The sequence below is a fragment of the Aphelocoma coerulescens genome, chromosome 3, assembly GCF_041296385.1.
Source record: "Aphelocoma coerulescens isolate FSJ_1873_10779 chromosome 3, UR_Acoe_1.0, whole genome shotgun sequence".
Taxonomy (NCBI): Eukaryota; Metazoa; Chordata; class Aves; order Passeriformes; family Corvidae; genus Aphelocoma; species Aphelocoma coerulescens.
Window position 1 is genome coordinate 124,900,034 of NC_091016.1, and position 17,497 is coordinate 124,917,530.

The 17,497-nt window shown below is 59.7% G+C and overlaps 1 protein-coding gene across 1 annotated transcript in view; it reads left to right on the forward strand.

Annotated features, from left to right (window-relative positions):
• SCARA5 (scavenger receptor class A member 5) overlaps positions 1 to 17,497 on the forward strand; it is a 33,102-nt gene that overhangs the window by 2,880 nt on the left and 12,725 nt on the right. The window contains exons 3-6 of the mRNA XM_069011890.1: positions 2,347 to 2,475; positions 7,409 to 8,083; positions 12,506 to 12,586; positions 15,873 to 15,971. Of these exons, the coding sequence (XP_068867991.1) occupies positions 2,347 to 2,475; positions 7,409 to 8,083; positions 12,506 to 12,586; positions 15,873 to 15,971 (984 nt within the window). The remainder of the gene's footprint in view (positions 1 to 2,346; positions 2,476 to 7,408; positions 8,084 to 12,505; positions 12,587 to 15,872; positions 15,972 to 17,497) is intronic.

Here is a 17,497-nt window from a genome sequence, read left to right on the forward strand (position 1 = left end):
AAGTGGGGGTCTCCAGCCAGCCCCGAGGTAGGGACAGCTTTGGATCCAGAGGGTGGATTTCCCATCCAGGTGATCCCTGGGGGTTGATCCCATTCCCAAAGGTTGCTATCCCTGCTCCTGCCTCTTCCCAGCTTCCCGCAGGCCGATCCTGCCGTTCCCATCCTTTCCCAGCGGCGAACAGCTCGGGGCCCTCCAGGACTGATCCCAGCATTCCCAGCAAATCCCTTTCCCCAGGAAGGCTCGGAGGTACCTCCCTGGCTTTGGGATTTTTTTTATGGAAGTCCGCCTGGAATTCTCAGGGCTCATCCATAACTCATCCCAACCTTCCAGGGAAGCCCATTCCCACGGGAGGGAGGTCTCTGGAGGGAGATTTCTGGGAAGGGGCAGGACTAGGCCGTCCCTGGGGATGGCACCACCCGGATCCCGCCGGGATCCATGGAAAACTCCCGCGGGGGGGGGGGGGGGGGGGCGAGGATCCATCGGGAGAGGGATCCAAGCTTTGCGCCCGCCCAGGAGCAGCATTCCCGCACCTTTTCCAGGGTTTTGGGGACCCCGCTTTCCCGAGGAGCGGGCGGGTCGCGGCTGCGCTCCCTGGAGCCTGGGCAGGGGCAGGAAATGTTCGCTTTTCCTTGGAATCCGGCCGGAGCCTTTCCCCGGGCCCGGGCTGTGCAAGTCCTCCTTCCAAGGGCCGGGAATGGGAGTGGGTGGATCGGGGCGCACCGCCAGCTCCTCCCGGAGTGTCCCAGGAGCCGCTGGAAGTGCGAGTGTCAGGAAAACATCGCCGCTCTCCTCATCCCGCAGCCCGCGGCTCCAGGAATTCCGGGGTGGGAGCGCGGGCTGAGATCCCTCCCGCATTCCCTCGGGATCGCCGCCTGCATCCCTGAGCTCATTCCCGAGCTCCAAAGCCGGGCTGGGTTTCGGGATCCGCCCGCTGGAACCCTTTCCCGGCTGGAGGCTTTTCCAAGCATCGCCGTTTTCCCGGGATTGGACACACCGGGACAACCGCGGAGCTTGGGAAGGACAAGGATGCCGTGGGGAAGGGTCCTGGAATGCTGGGACACCCCTCCCCAATCCATCGGTTCCATCTCTGGAATTCCAGGGAGCAGCGAGATCCCACCGGGATCTGAGATCCGGCCCCATGGATGGGGTGAGATCCCACCCGGACATCGCTGGGCAGGGATGGGATTCCTCCTGGACATGGGATGAGATCCCAAATCCCAGCAGGGATGGTCTGGGCTGGAGCTGGGAATTGCTCCTGGCCATGGGATGGGATCCCAAATCCCGGCAGGGATGGAACTGCTCCCAGACGTGGGATGAGATCCCAAATCCCGGCAGGGATGCTCCAGGCTGGAGCAGGGAATTGCTCCTGGAAAAGGAATGAGATCCCAAATCCCGGCAGGGATGGTCCGGGCTGGAGCTGGGAATTGCTCCTGGACAGGGATGAGATCCCAAATCCCAGGAGGGATGGTCCGAGCTGGATCCGGCCATGGATCAGCGAGGTCTCCATCCAGGAATTTTGGATTTGGGGTTCCCCCTCTCCTGTGGGATGAGGGGCGCTGGGTCGGAGCCTCGGAGCTCCAAGGAGCACAAAACACCGGGATGGAGGCACCCACGGCTCCGGGTGGGAATTCTGGGCTCTTCCTGCATCTTCTGTCGGTGTCTCCTTGGGAACGCTCGGGTCTGGGAAAGGGCGAATCCGGGCTCCCGGCAATCCTGTGATCCTGCCAGGATCCAGCAGGGAATGGATCGGGTGGGAAGGGACCTGAAATCCCATCCCATTCCAGGGAGGGGACACCTTTCCCTATCCCAGGGAGCTCCAACCTTTCCTTGGACACTCCCAGGGATCCAGGGATTCTCTGGGAATTCCAGCCCAGCCCCTCCCCACCCTCCCAGTCGGGAATTCCTTCCCAAGATCCCACCCCAAGCTCCCCTTTCCCACTGGGAAGCCATTCCCTGCCTCCTGCTCCTCCAGCCCAAATCCCAAATCCCAGCTCTCCTGGAGCTCCTTTAGGCTCGGGAAGCGGCTCCGAGCTCTCCCTGGAGCTCAGGGTTTTCCTTGGAGCTGCATCCCACGGGATTTTCCCGCTGGGAACCCCAACCTGGAGCCATCCCAGCAGCTCCCAAGGATCCCGGAACAGTTTGGGTGGGAAGGGACCTCAAATCCCATCCCATTCCAACCCCGACCCCTTCCCGTATCCCAGGCGGCTCCAATCCCATCCAGCCTTTCCTTGGACACTCCCAGGGACGGAGCCCCCGGTGCTGCCCCCCTCCCTCGCAGGGGTGATCCCAACCCTTCCCGCAGCATTCCAAGGCCTCCACCAGCCCGTGTCCCGCTCTGTCCCGCAGATCCCGGCCGGAGGATGAAGGCCTCGGGATGCTGTGGCCGGATGGGCTCCGTGGCGGCGCTGAAATATTCCGTGGTGGGACTTTACCTCCTCGTGCTCCTCATCCTGGTCGGAATCTTCATCCTGGCAGGTGAGGCCGGGCCGGCTCCTCCCGGGAGGCTCCCAGAGCCAGGAGCATCCATGAGCTTGGAATCCCGGCTCGGGAGGGTTTTCCGGGCCGTGCAGGGGAGGAAAAGTTGGGATCCAGCAGAACTCCAAGGAGCTCTGAGCTCCTTGGGATCAAGAGCTTGAGCCTGATCCGGCTCCGCGCGGAGCATCAGGAGCGGCCGGGGTTGAATCCCTGAGGCTGGAATTGCTGCAGGGTTTGAGGGTGGAGCGCTGGGAATGCTGAGGCTCGGGAGAGGTTCGGGAATTGCCTGCTCGGAGCTGGGATTGCTCCCGTCGCCCGTTCCCAGCTGGCTTTTCCTGGGATAAGGATGATGGGATGCAGGCAGGGCGTTATCCTGGCACATTCCAGGCCTCCTGCCTCCCCTTTCCCGAATTTTGGTGAGCGCAGGGATGGCAAAGCCCCTTGGGAATGCCTGGAATTCCCGCCCAGCCCCCGGGAATTACCCAGCTCATCCCGGCACACACATTCCGTGGGATCCGCGCGCTGCCTCAGGCTTGTTCCCCCTCCCTTGTCCTCCTGGAAGAAATTTGGGAAATTCCTGGTTTAATCCCCAATCCCAAGATTTCCCTTGATGGGTGGGAAACGCCACCTCCATGGATCAGCTCCTCATTCCCATCCCTCCTTCCCAGCGCTTATCCCGTTATCCATGGCAGGAAAGGATGTGAACCCCCCCCTTTTCCATCCCAAATTCCCCCTTGGTGTTCCCCGAGGGTTGGGAAAGGCCGGAGAAGATTTTGCCGGAATTTTGAGGCCTCTCCCACCGATCCCTTGCCTCGCATTGTTTGGATGTTGTTGTTGTTGGCCGGCAGATCCCGGAGCGAGGGATGCCATGGATTCGGGACAAGCTCCGGTCCCGGGCTGGGCTGCAGCTCCAGGAATAACAACAACAACCTCTGGCTTCGGGAATCTTCCAATTCCCGCCTCCCGGAGCGGGGGGACTGGCGGGATTCCAGGAAAACCTCAGGAAAACCACTTCGGCCCCTGGGCTGTCACCCGGAATCCTGGAAAAGGGAGGCAGAGGGACGAGGGAAATCGGCTCCGTGCTTGTGGCTTTCTGGAGGTTTGGAATTTTAAGCCAAGCCTCTGGATTTGGATGCGGCCGAGCCCTGGAATTTCGAGCTGGGGGTTTTCCAGAGGGTTTATCCCAGCTGGAAAACCGCAGGCATGGGATGGTGTGGGATAAAGGGATCGCATCCAGCCGGGAATCGCAGGGAGACAGCCTCGGGTGCCGGAGCTGGTTGGTCCTTGGAAAACCGGGAATGTTCATGGACGCCTTCAATGCCAGAGGGCTCGGATTTCCTATGGAAAATCCCTTTTTGGGCTCCTGGAGACGGACACAGAGCTGGGAATTCCTCTCCAGCTCCGTGTCCCGTCCGAGGGGAAGGGGCATGGAAAGACTCACGGAATCATGGAATGGTTGGGGTGGGAAGGGACAGGGAAAGGTCCCTAATTCCGTAGGGACGCTTCCCACCATCCCGGGTTGCTCCAAGCCCCATCCAACCTGTCCGGGAATGTTTTGGGGTGGGTTTGGCCAGGAATTTTTTGGGATCCCGCTGGGTGACCGTCCTCGGAAAAGATGTTGGGAAAAGGGTCAGTGCCAAAAATCCACGGAAACCCTGGGAGCAGTGGGAATGGGATCTTTTCCATCCTGGAGCCGGAGTTTTCCCCATGGAGCTCAGGCGGTTTGGTGGCCCCTGGGAATTCACATTCCCTACATCCCTGTCCCTGCTCCTCCCAATCCATTAAAAAGCCTCTGAGCCTGAGGCTGGGGCTCCGATCTCCAACTTTTTCACGGAATCATTGAGGTTGGAAAACTCCTTGGACCCCCCTTGAGTCCAACCATTCCCACCCCTGACCCGTGTCCCCATGGGCCACATCCACATGGACTTGAATCCCTCCAGGAATGGGGATTCCACCCCCGGCCGACCTTTTCCATGAGGGGATCGTTCCTGATTCCAACCCGAGCTTTCCCCGGCAAAACTTGAGGCCGTTCCCTCTCGTTATCGATCGGTAACGATAAAATCCCACCGATCCCGAAGGTTTTTCCTCAAGGAATGTTTTTCCCGGTAGTTTTCCATCCTTCCCGTGGGATCTGTTCCACCTGAGCTCCCCCAATAAACCCAGCCCAGCTCTGGAGCATCCACATCCCCATCCGGGAATGCCAGGTCTCTTCCTGAGGGAATAAACCCAGCCTGACTCTGGAGCATCCACATCCCCATCCCAGGAATGCCAGGGGCCAAACTGGGATGAGCAGAGGGACCCCAACCTCGCCCTGTCCCGGGAGAGGAGCTCCCAGCCGGAATTCCGGGACAACCGGTGGGATTCATGGACAGGGATTCATGGACAGATGCCCGGAAGAGCCTGATTCCAGGTGGGACAGCGCCTGGAGTAGCCTGGGACAGGGGGAGGTGCCGGGATTGGGATGGGATGGGATGGGATGGGATGGGATGGAAGGTCCCTTCCCACCCAAACCGTTCCATGAGTCTGGGATTCCATGGAGCTGCTGGGACGGCTCCAGGCTGCGGTTCTGGTTCTCGGCACACAAATCCCACGGGATGCGGCTCCAAGGGATTTAAGGAAAGCCCTGGGGTTCACTTGGGATCTCGGGACTCCAGGAAGGGTCTCTGTTCCCTTTTCCTCCCTTTTAATTCCCTAAAAATCCCTCTGAATGGATTCGGAGCGTCCTACGTCCCAGAATCCTGGAATCATTTGGGTGGGAAGGGACATTCAATCCCATCCCATTCCATGGGCAGGGAATTCTCCCATCCCAGGTTGCTCCATTTCTCCTCCATGGAATTGTGGCGGTTCCGCTCCAGCCCAAGCCCAAAGGAAAACGGGAAGAGTTGATTTTATTTTGGGAAAAAAACTCAATTCCCGTTGTTTTTGTGGGCTTGGCTTGGAGTTTCCCATTCCGAGGCTGAGGAATACTCCCTTGTCTGATATTCCCCTGCCTGGATCAGCATTTTTGGGATGCAGCGGCGTGCTGGGATTTGGGATTGGGATTTACTGGGCGCCTGGAGCCGCTGAAGGCAGGAGGTTCTCCCCAAATTCCCAGGTTTCCTCTCTGAATCCTGGCTTGAAATTCCGGGATTTGGTGCGGGGCTGGGAAGGGTTTGGAGTCTGGAATTCTCTGCCAGCTGGGATACAGAGGTGGGGGGAGTGGATGCTCTGGAGCTGGGATGGGGTTTCTCCCTCAGGAAGAGCCTCAGGGTGTGGGATGGGGATGATCCGGAGCCGGGGTTGGTTTGTTCCCTTGGGATTCCTGGTGGCCCCGGAATGCGGGATGCGGGATTCGGGTGCTCCAGAGTCAGGCTGGGTTTATTCCCTCAGGAAGAGCCCTGGAAGCCCTTAGGATGGGGATGTGGATGCTCCAGAGCTGGCTGGGTTTATTCCCACAGGAAGAGCCCTGGAAACCCTTGGGATGGGGATGCTCCAGAGCTGGGCTGGGTTTATTCCCTCAGGAAAAGCCCTGGCATTCCCGGGATGGGGATGTGGATGCTCCAGAGTCAGGCTGGGTTTATTCCCTCAGGAAGAGCCCTGGAAGCCCTTGGGATGGGGATGATCCTGAGCCCTGGGATGGGGATGATCCTGAACCAGGCTGGGTTTATTCCCTCGGGAAGAGCCCTGGAAGCCCTTGGGATGGGGATGTGGATACTCCGGAGCCAGGCTGGGTTTATTCCCTCAGGAAAAGCCCTGGAAGCTTTTGGATGGGGGTGATCCTGAGCCCTGGGATGGGGATGATCCTGAGCCCTGGGATGGGGATGTGGATGCCCCTGAGTCAGGCTGGGTTTCATCCCTCGGGAAGAGCCCTGGAAGGCCTTGGATTGGGATACTCCGGAGCTGGGTTGGGTTTGTCCCTCGGGAAGAGCCCTGGCAGCCCCGGATTTGCGGGATGTGGTTCTTGGAAGCCGCCAGCAAACCACACCCAGCGCCGAGGAAATCAGGGCCGAGCTCGGATCCAGGATCCGCATCCAGAAGGGAAACCGGACTGTAAACACTCGAATCCACTCGAATCCAAAGCTCCGGGTGGGAAGAAGCCGGGATTGGGTCTGTTTGGAGCAAGGAAAAGCGGATGATCCCGGCAGCCGGGCTCTGGCAGAGCTCTGGAACATCGGGAACCACCTGGAAAATCCCAGGGCTGTGGCTGTCCCTCCCGAGGCAGGTGACACCTTCCAGGGACATCTCCGTCGGTGCAGTGTCCATGGAAGTGTCCAAGGAAAGGCTGGATGGGATTGGAGCCGCCTGGGAGAGGGGAAGGGGTCGGGGTTGGAATGGGATGGGATTTGAGGTCCCTTCCCACCCAAACTGTTCCGGGATCCTTGGGAACCGCTGGGATGGCTCCAGGCTGGGGTTTTCCAGCAGGAAAATCCCGTGGGATGCAGCTCCAAGGAAAACCCTGAGCTCCAGGGAGAGCTCGGAGCCGCTTCCCGAGCCTAAAGGAGCTCCAGGAGAGCTGGAGAGGGATTTGGGATTTGGGCTGGAGGGGCAGGAGGCAGGGAATGGCTTCCCAGTGGGAAAGGGGAGCTTGGGCTGGGATGTTGGGAAGGAATTCCCGGCTGGGCTGGAATTCCCAGAGAAGCTGTGGCTGCCCCTGGATCCCTGGGAGTGGCCAAGGCCAGGCTGGATGGGGCTTGGAGCACGCTGGGATCACGGAAAAGTCTCCCTATCCAGGTGGAATGGGATGAGCTTTACGGTTCCTTCCCGCCCAAGCCATTCCAGGATTCTCCAGCACCCAACCTCCTCCTCCAAGCCTCGGACTCCAGGAGGGGCTGATGTGGGGAACCTTTTGGGGCGGGAATTCCACCTCCAGGCGCCGAGGAACTGGGAACGACCCTGGGAGGATGCCACATCCAAGGGTTCTTCCTGACCTCCCGCTGCTCTCCCTCCGTCCCAGTGTCCCGGCCACAGCCGTCCCCCGAGGACCTGAAGGCGCTGCTGGGAAACGTCCACCGGCTCAACGAGACCTTCCGGGACCTGCAGCTGCAGCTGCTGCACCCCCTTCCCAAGGGCGACCTCCTGGAGCACATCTGGCGGCTCCAGGACCTCCTGCAGAACCACTCGGACTCGCTGTTCCTGCTGACGGGGTCGCTCCAGAGGCTGGAGGGGCTCCTGTGGAGCCTCCAGAGCCAGGCGAGCCAGACGGACCGATCCGTGTCCCGGCTCTGGGATTCCCTGAGCCAGCAGAGCGACGCGGCCCAGCTGGAGCTGTCCCGGCTCTCCGTGGACGGCAACAGCAGCCGGCTGCTCCTGGAGCACCACGAGCGCCTCCTGGGCCACCTGGGCGGGCGGCTGGAAGCCCTGGGCGAGCAGGTGACGGTCCTGGGCGGGGCCATGGATTCCATGAACCGCAGCTTCTCCTACGACGTCCGCGTGCACCATTCCCGGCTCCGGGACCTGCAGGGGCTCCTGGGGAACGCCAGCGCGGACGCGCGGCGGATGCGGGCGGAGCACGGGGCCATGGAGCGGCAGCTGAGGCTGGAGCTGGATGTGCTCAACAACGTCACCGAGGAGCTGCGCGTGAAGGACTGGGAGCATTCCGTGGCGCTGCGGAACATCTCCGTGATCCGCGGTGAGCGGAGCCCGGCCGGGAGAGGGGGTGGGATTGGGAACGGTCCCCGTGGTCCTGTGGGATGTGGGTCGGTGCTCCGGGGGTTGGAGAATTGTGGAGTTGTAGAGGTTGGAAATGCTCCCCGAGGTCCTGGAGTCCAAGCGTTGGCCACCACTGATCCATGTCCCCCCAAATCCACGTGGATTTGGATCCCTCCAGGATTGGGGACTCCAAACCTCCCTGGGCCTGTTCCAGTCCTTCACATCCCTTTCCACGAAAGAATTGTTCCCAATATCCGACTAAACCTTCCCTGGCACAGCCCGAGGCCGTTTCCTCATCCCGTTTCTTGTTTCCCGGGAGCAGATCCCAACTCCCACCTGGCTTCAACTTTTCACGGAGCTTTGGGGAGGGAAAAGGTCCCCCCCGGAGCCTCCTTTGCTCCAGGCTGAGCCCCTTTCCCAGCTCCCTCAGCCGCTCCTGCTGCTCCAGCCCCTTCCCAGCTCCGTTCCCTGCCCTGGACACGCTCCAGCCCCTCCGGGGCTCTCCGGTCGGGAAGGGCCCAGAAGGGCCCCCATCCATCCTTGCTCAGGTGTCTCCAGCCCCTTGGACTCTCCAAATATTCCCCATCCATGGTTAGGAACAAAGCTCCCAAGGTTCCCTCAAAGATGCCAGGAAAAAACAACTTCTCCCATCCCATCTTCTCCTCCTTTTCCACCCCCAGCCCTTCCCAAATCCCGGAACGCTTTGGGTGGGGACCTCCAATCCCATCCTATTCCAACTCCAACGCCTTCCACTGGCCCAGGCTGCTCCAAGCCCCATCCTTGGACACTCCCAGGGATCCAGGGGCAGCTGCAGCTTCTCCGGGAATGCTGTGCCAGGGAGGGACACGCCCCATGGAGAAAACCCAGGAGGTCCCAGTGGAAGCTCCGGGGGGAGCAGGAGCTTGGGAGCAGCTCCTGTCCTGTTTCCCGCTGGGTGCACCTGCTCAGGCCCCGTGGCTGCTGCTCGTTCCTGGTGCTTCCAGCTGGAATTCCAGCTGGAAAGGCCGGGCTGGTGCCAAGGCACTTGTTCCCTTTTCCCAGCTGCTGAGCCGGAGGGGGTGGATGTGGCTGATCCCCAGCAGCTCCAGGAGATCCATCCCCCTGGAACACCAACAGCTCCTGGGGGTCCTTTCCCTCATCCCTTGGGGATGTTGGCTCCCGGTCCCTGGTTTTGGGATGCTGGGATCACCCTAACCCCAATTGCTGCGATGTTTCCGTATTTCCCTGCTCCTCGGATCCCTCTTTTCCCTCCCCATCCATGGGAATGATGTCACCTGCTCTGGGATGAAGCCACCAAGGATGGGATCCATCACGGAGCCCGACAGCCCTGGAATCGCTTTATCCCAAAACAAATCCCTTGGCAAGGGCCGGCACCGGATTTAGCAGCCCTGACACATTCCTGGCATCCCAAGCTTCCCTCTGTTCCCATCCCATGGATAATTTTGGAGGCCTTGTGCCCAGCTGGCTTCATCCCAGCTCCAGCTGTCCTTGGGTGAGTCCGCCGTGTTCCCGGACGGATTTGGCTGAGCCATTCCCTGCCTGCCTTGGGGGCCCTTTTCCTTCTCCCAGATCCTCACCTCTCCCGGCCTCTGGATCCTGGATTTGGACGATGGCGGCTTGGGAAGGTCGCCGGGCTCTTCTCCAGCATCCAAGGATTGCTCCGAGCACCTCCCGGGGCTCGGGAAGGACAACACAGAGGAATTTTGGGGTCTTGGGAGTCACCGGGTGGGAGAATTCCCGGGATCCACTGCCCGCCTGGATCCGCTGGCGCAATCCCTGGGCAGGATGTGCTGGATCCCAGCAGGTCCTGAGGGTGACAGGGTGGTCCCATCCATCAGGAAATCCTGGGATTGGAGGGTGGGAAGCTGGGGTGCAGCAGGAACGGGATTTCCCGGGTGCGAACCTCAGGAGCTGCGGGGTGGGAACAGCTGGGAATGGTCGGGAGCCTCTCCCGGCTGCCCTTCCCAGTTTTCCTTCAGCCCAGCCACTCCCCGTGTCCCATCCCAACAGCTGTTCCCGGGGATGGGAGCATCCCTGGCAGGATCCCGGAAAAACCGTGGCTGCCCTATCCCTGGAAGTGTCCATTCCCAGCATCTGGAGCTCATTCCCTGGGATCTGGGATCCATCCCTGGGGTCTGGATCCATTCCCTGGGTCTGAAGTCAATCCCTGGGGTCTGGAATCCATTCCGTGGGATCTGGGATCCATCTCTGGGGTCTGGAGTCCATTCCCTGAGTCTGGAGTCAATCCACAGGGTCTGGAATCCATTCCGTGGGATCTGGGATCCATCCCTGGGGTCTGGAATCCATTCCCTGAGTCTGGAGTCAATCCACAGGGTTGGAGTCCATTCCGTGGGATCTGGGATCCATCCCTGGGGTCTGGAGTCCATTCCCTGAGTCTGGAGTCAATCCACAGGGTCTGGAGTTCATTCCCTGAGATCTGGGATCCATCCCTGGGGTCTGGGGTTCCTTCCCAGGGCCTGGAGTTCATCCCCAGGATCCAGGATCCATCCCCAGGGTCTGGAATCCATTCCCTGAGTCTGGAGTCAACCCGCAGGGTCTGCAGCTCATCCCTGGGATCTAGGATCCATCCCCAGAATCTAGGATCCATTCCCAGGGTCTGGAATCCATCCTTAGGATCTGGAGTTCATCTCCGTGATCTAGGATCCATCCCGAGGGTCTGAGGTCCATTCCTGGGATTTGACTCCATCCCCAGGATCTGGAGTTCATTCCCAGGGTCTGGGGTCCATCTCCACACTCTAGGATCCATCCCAAGCGTTTGGACTCCATCCCCAGGGTCTGGGATCTATTCCCAGGATCTGGAATCCGTTCCCAGGCTCTGGAGTCCATCCCTGGGGGCTGGAATCCATCCCCAGGGTCTGGAATCCATCCCCAGGGTCCAAAGTCTTTCCACAGGGTCTGGGGTCCCTTCCCAGGATTTGGGGTCCCTTCCCAGGGTCTGGGGTCCCTTCTGAGGGTCTGGGGTCCCTTCCCAGGCCCTGGGGTCCCTTCCCAGGATCTGGGGTCCATTCCCAGGATCTGGGGTCCCTTCCCAGGGTCTGGGGTCCATTCCCAGGATCTGGGGTCCCTTCCCAGGATCTGGGGTCCATTCCCAGGGTCTGGGGTCCCTTCCCAGGGTCTTTGGTCCCTTCCCAGGATCTGGGGTCCCTTCCCAGGATCTGGGGTCCATTCCCAGGGTCTGGGGTCCCTTCCCAGGGTCTTTGGTCCCTTCCCAGGATCTGGGGTCCCTTCCCAGGATCTGGGGTCCATTCCCAGGGTCTGGAGTCCCTTCCCAGGATCTGGGGTCCATTCCCAGGCTCTGGGGTCCCTTCCCAGTGTCTGGGGTCCATTCCCAGGATTTGGAGTCCATTCCCAGGATTTGGGGTCCATCCCTACATCCCGTCAGCCCCCAGAGCTGTTCATTCCCTGGGAAGAGGCAGCCAGGGCCAGTGATTCCATCGTTCCCATCGCCCTCTCCTGTCCCTGTCCGTCTCCATCCCGGGACGTTTCCTGACCTCGAGTCAGGATCCCACTCCGGATCCCGCTCTGGATCCCACTCCAGATCCCGCTCCAGATCCCGCTGATTCCTTCAGAACATTCCCAGATCCCCGATCCTGATCCGTTGGCGCTGCGCCCATCCCGGCTCCTCCTGACCCTTTTCCATCGCCCACAGCCCCGGCTGGATCTCAGCTTCCCGAATTCCTGCCTTGTAGGATTTCTAGGAAAACGCTTCCCAATCCTCCCCCGGGATGGGTGGGAATGACTCTCCTCGGCCTCTCCCCGCCCTGGTTTCTCTTATCCCAGGAGTTTTTTTGTTTCCCATTATTTTTCCCTTCAAATTCCTTCTTCCCGTTGTTTCGGCTCCCGATTATTTCCAGCTTTGGGGATTTCACCCTTTGCAGGATGAGGGAGGAAACCTCGGATTGGGATTTTCTGCTCTTCCCTGGGATTCGACCAGAATCCTGCTGTCAATTCTCTCCTAAAGGATCATCTCCAGAATTCCCAAAGGATCAGCCCAGCTGGACATGAGGAAACTGTCCCTAATGGACGATCCTTAAAATCCTTCCCAACCCCCAAAATTCCATGATTCTGTGAACATTCCCAAAAGGCAATTTTCCCCCCCCTGATTTCTTGCACCTATTCCGTTGGGAACATCCCAACTTTTGGCCCAAAGGAGAATTCCCGGAGTCAGCTTCCAGGTGAATTCTGCTGGCACTCGGAGCAGGTCGGTGGAGCCCAGTTTGGAATTCAATATCCGAAAACCCCAAAAACTCAAAATCACGGAAAACTCCTCCGGCAGCTCCTTTGTCCCCGCGTTGCTCCTGTGCTTCTTGGAGATCCCTGGATCTCCCGCTGCACATTCCTGAATCCGGGATGGGATTCCCGCCCTCCTGTTGTGTTCCAGGGCCACCGGGACCCAAAGGAGACCGAGGCACGGAAGGGGTGGAGGGAGAGCCTGGACTTCCCGGCCTTCCCGGGCTCCGAGGTAAGGAAAACATTCCCGGTGTCCTCGAAATCCCCCGAAATCCCATCCCAAAATAACCCGGTGGATCCAAAGCCAACGGGACGACTCCCGCTGACTTCCCGACCTGTCCCGTGGGATGTCCCGAGGGACGTGGGGATGGATCTGCTCTCCCGGATCCTGGAACATCCGTCCTGGAGAGAAAAATGTCATCGCCCGCCCTGCTCCAGGAGGATCCGGGCTGATATTCCCGGATTCCAGAGTCTCCCAGGCAGGCTGGAGCAGGAATTGGGCACCCCACGCCCAAACTGATCCTCCCAAGGCAGCAGAGCTGGAATTGCTGCTGGATCCCCCCAGCAGATCCCGGGAACTCCGAGGCTTTTCCAGGATGTCTCTTCCAATGTCAGTAACGCCGAGGTTTTTTCCCCCCCTTCTTAATTCCGTTGGCTTCGGGAGGAATTCCATTGGAAGCCACCAGAGGACATTCCCACCCCGAGGAAGACTCGGCTCCAGCTGTTTCTGGTTTTAAGGGATCCCTGGGAATGCCGACTCTGCTTCCAAGGGCAGAGGTGGTGCAGGATCCCCCCGGGAACAACTCTGTGCCCCCAGAAGTGATGGGATCCATCCCGCCGGGAGCTCCGATCCGCTCGGATCCCGGAGCTGATGGAGCTCCAGGGCCAAGCTGAGGGCCAGACCCAGGTTTGGATTCAGATCCAGATCAAGGCCCAGGTTCAGGTCCAGCACAAGACCCAGGACCAGGCCAGGTCTAGACCTAAGTCCAGGTCAAGGTCTAGATCCAGGTCAAGGTCCAGACCCAGATGTAGGTCCAGGTCCAGGTCAAGGTCCAGGACCAGGTCCAGGACCAGATCCAGATCCAGGTTTGGATCCATATCCAGGTCAAACTCCAGGTCCAGATCTAAATCCAGATCCAAGTCCAGGTCAAGGTCCAGGTCCAAGACAAGGACTAGGTCCGGGTCCAGATCCAGATCTGGATCCAGGTCAGAGTCCAGGTTCATGTCAAGGTCAAGGTCTGGATCCAGATCAAGCTCAAGCTCCAGCTCCAGATCTGGATCCAGAACCAGGCCCAGAACCAGATCAGGATTCAGATCCAGGTCAAGGTCCAGAACCAGATGCAGATTCAGGTCCAGATCCAGATCCAAGTCCAGCTGCAGACCCAAAGCCAGGTCCAAGTTGAGGTCCAGGATCAGGACCAGATCCACGTCCAGGATCAGCTTCAGATCCAGGTCCAAGTCCAGGTCCAGACCCATTCCTGTTATCCCCTGCTCCAAACCCACCCCATAGGACTCTGGATGGCAGAGGCAGGTCCAGATCCAGGACCAGGTTCAGGTCCAGGACCAGGACCAGGAGCAGATCCAGATCCAGATCCAGATCCAAATCCATCCCTGGTATCCCCTGCTCCAAGGACTCTGGGGCGCCCTGCCCCTGCTGGGATTGCTTTGGGCTCAAACCCTCGGATTTTGGGATCGCTCCTTCCCAGGCCCAGCCGAGCGAGGCAGAGCCAGCCTGGAAATCCGATCTCCCTCGGACAGCCCCTCCAGCTGCCCGAGTTCCTCATCCTTCCCAGCTGGAATTTCTGGCGCTGACGGATTCGTGGCTGTTTCTCTTGGGTGTGACAGCCCTCGGAGTTACTTTGGCTCTTTTCCTGGCTTTTCCTTTTTTTTCCCCATTTTTTTTCTCGTTCAGACAGAAAAACAAAACAATCCCGTGAGGGTTCACCTTCAGGAGGAGCTGTGGGAAGAGCCACGGTTTTTAGGGCTTTTCCTGGAGTTTTTCGGGATGGGAGCGCGACCCTTCGGAGCTGAGAAGGTCGGGTTCAGGTGTATCCCCAGAAAATCCCATGGAAAATCCACCCTCCTGCCCCATAGAAATCCGGGTCCTGAGCCCTCCTCGGGATGGACACGGCAAGGAAAGATTGGAGCTCGGGATAATCCCCACCGGAGCTGGGGCTGGAATTGCTCCTGGCAGCTTTTTTTTCCTCCTAAACCAGAGGAAAATCGGGAGTTTGGTAAAGCCCAGCCCAGGATGGGCGGGAGGAGCGATGCCAGGGGAATCCAGGGCTCCCTCCCCATGGATGGAGCCAGGCTTGGATGCTGGAGGAGCTTCGGATCCGAGCCCAGCTCAGGCTCGGGATGAGGCCCTGTGGGATCATTCCAGGGGGATCATCCCGAGGTCCCACCAGATCCCGTCTCCAGCACAGGGGTCCTTCCCTCCACCCCAGATCCACAACTGGATCCAGGTCCAGGATCAGGACCAGATCCAGTTTGAGGACCAGGATCAGGTCAAGGTCCAGTTCCAGGACCAGGATCTTGTCCATGACCAGATCCAGATCCAAGACCAGATCCAGGTCTAGGTCAAAATCCAGTTCCAGGACCAGGACCAGGAGCAGATCCGGGTTCAGGTTCAGGTTGAGGTCCAGGACCAGATGCAGATCCAGGTCCAGATCCACATCTGGATGCAGGTCAATGTCCAGTTCCAGGATCAGGTCCAGTTCCTGATCCAGATCCAAGTCCAGATGCAGACCCAGGTCCAGTTCCAGGACCAGGATCAGGTCCAAGACCAGATCCACAACTGGATCCAGGTCCAAGTCAAGGTCCAGGATCAGGAGCAGATCCAGGACCAGGATCAGGTCCAAGATCAGATCCACAACTGGATCCAGGTCCAGGATCAGGACCAGATCCAGTTCGAGGACCAGGCTCAGGTCCACAACCAGGTCCAGGACCAGATCCAGGTCCAGGTCAAGGTCCAGTTCCAGAACCAGGTCCAGGACCAAATCCAGGTCAAGGTCCAGTTCCAGAACCAGTTCCAGGACCAGATCCAGGTGCAGGTCCAAGTCCCACGTGGATGGAGGCCACCTCCAAGGCTTGGCTGTGTCCCCTGCGAAGGAATTCCCAAACTACCGCCCCAATTCCCACCTCCCGGAGCTCGGGAATGCTCACATCAGGGGGTTTCATCCAACCCCTTCTCCAAGAAACATCCGACCCCCCTGGACAGCACGGACTCCTGGGGCTCACGGGGGGCACATCCCGATTCCTTGGGATCTCTTCCCCACCCCGGATCCCGCTTTTCCTTCCTTGTTCTCCAGCTTCGGCGCCCAGTTGCCTCCATCCGAGCTTTAGGATGCTCAGAGCTTCCTTAGCACCCGGATCAATCCATCCCGTATCCCAGGGAAGTGCAGGAAAAGGACGGCCCGGACTCTCCGGCGTCTCCCGGTTTTCCTGGACTCCCGGCACATCGGGATTGTGGAATTCTGCTGAAAGCGGCTCATTTTGTGCCCTCGTCCTCATTCCAGGGCTTCCCGGGGAGCGGGGCCCCCCCGGCCCACGCGGATTGAAGGGGGATCAGGGAGAGCTCGGCCCTCGCGGCCCCACGGGAATGCGCGGATTCAAAGGTACGGACACGGCTTCCGGCCGGGATCCACGAGCAAACGGGCTCCGGAGAGTCTGGGATGAGGGGCGGAGTCATGGAGGGGAGAGTGGGGGATCCTCTGGCTCGGGAACCACCCGGAGCTCCTGGAGGAACGGGAATCCCAAAAATTCCTACGCCGAGACCGTTCCATTGAGGAGCAGCGGTGGAGAGGGCCGGGCTCGGAGGGAACGGATGGATTTGGGATGTCCTCCCATTCCGTGGGCTCCGTGAGGACCTCCCGGGCTGTGCTCCCACTCTTGGCTCCGGCAGGGATTTGGGAATCGTCTCCTGTTTGTTTTCTGGGCCATTCCTGGCTCGCTGTGGTTTCCCAAGTTCCCACACCCGGGAAAACTGTGGGAGTAGGAAGCGGCCGCGCCGGGATTTAGCGGGACACGGCCGTCCCTGGACACCTGGGACGGGAAATTCCGTGCCGCAACCAAAACCGGGATTGGCAGTCCCAAAAAATGCCCTTTGAGCCTCAAAATTCCCGCTGGGGAGGCAGGAAGGGAAAACGCCCCGGGAAGAGCCGGGGGTTGTCGGGAATAGAAACCGGGAGTGGCTTGGATTTGGGATTGGGTGGGAAGGGACCCAGGATCCTTTAATTCCTGCCCTCCCAGGTTGCTCCAGGAGGTTGGAAAACCCCTGGATACATCCCCGGAGCAGCGGGAACAGGGATTTTCTCACTGGCCCATGCTGAGAACTCCTTAAATCCCAACTGATCCCGAAAATCCCGGGCTGCTCGAGCTGGGATTCCCCAGCCCGATGCCGGATTTGCTCTGCGAAGCATCGTGGAATTGCTGAGGTTGGAAAAGTTCTCCAAGGCCAACCATCGCCAGCCCTGCTCCGCGCCCCCCGGTGCCACATCCCCGTGGATTCCAACCCCTCCGGATTGGAGCCGGTGGTCTCCGAGGGCTTTTCCAACCTGAACAATTCCGTGATGATGTGAAAGCCGCCGGAGGTTCCCGCCGGGAGGAGGAGCCGCCATTCCCAGATCCCGTCAGCATCCCGGGGATCCCTCCTGTCCCACATGGATGGGGGTCACTGCCGGCGCTCCGCTGTCCATCCCCCCCTCCCTGCCCCCGGAGATCGGGAACGTCGGGCTCAGGGGTTCATCCAACCCCTTTTCCAAGGAAAACCCGACCCCTCTGGCAGCATTCGGGCACTTTATGGGATTCTCTGGGATTCATGGGAAGCAGACCCGGATCCAAAGCCAGGCTTTGCCTTAAATCCCGCGTTTCTGCAGGACTTGTCTTACCCTGCTCCGGGGACGTCCCTCCGAGCACAGGAGGCCTCGGTTCCCTGGGAATTGCATCCCAGGAATCCCGGAATGGGGTTTTTAGGTGTGGAGGAGCCTCCTCGTGGAAAATTCCAGGTTTAAACCTCTCCCGGAACAGCTTTTCCCACAGCAGATTCCCGAGTCTTTTCCCTTGTCGGTGTTTTCCCGTTTTGGATGGATTTTCCCTCAAAATGACCTCGGTGGAGGATTTTTTTTTTTTTACTTCTCCATTC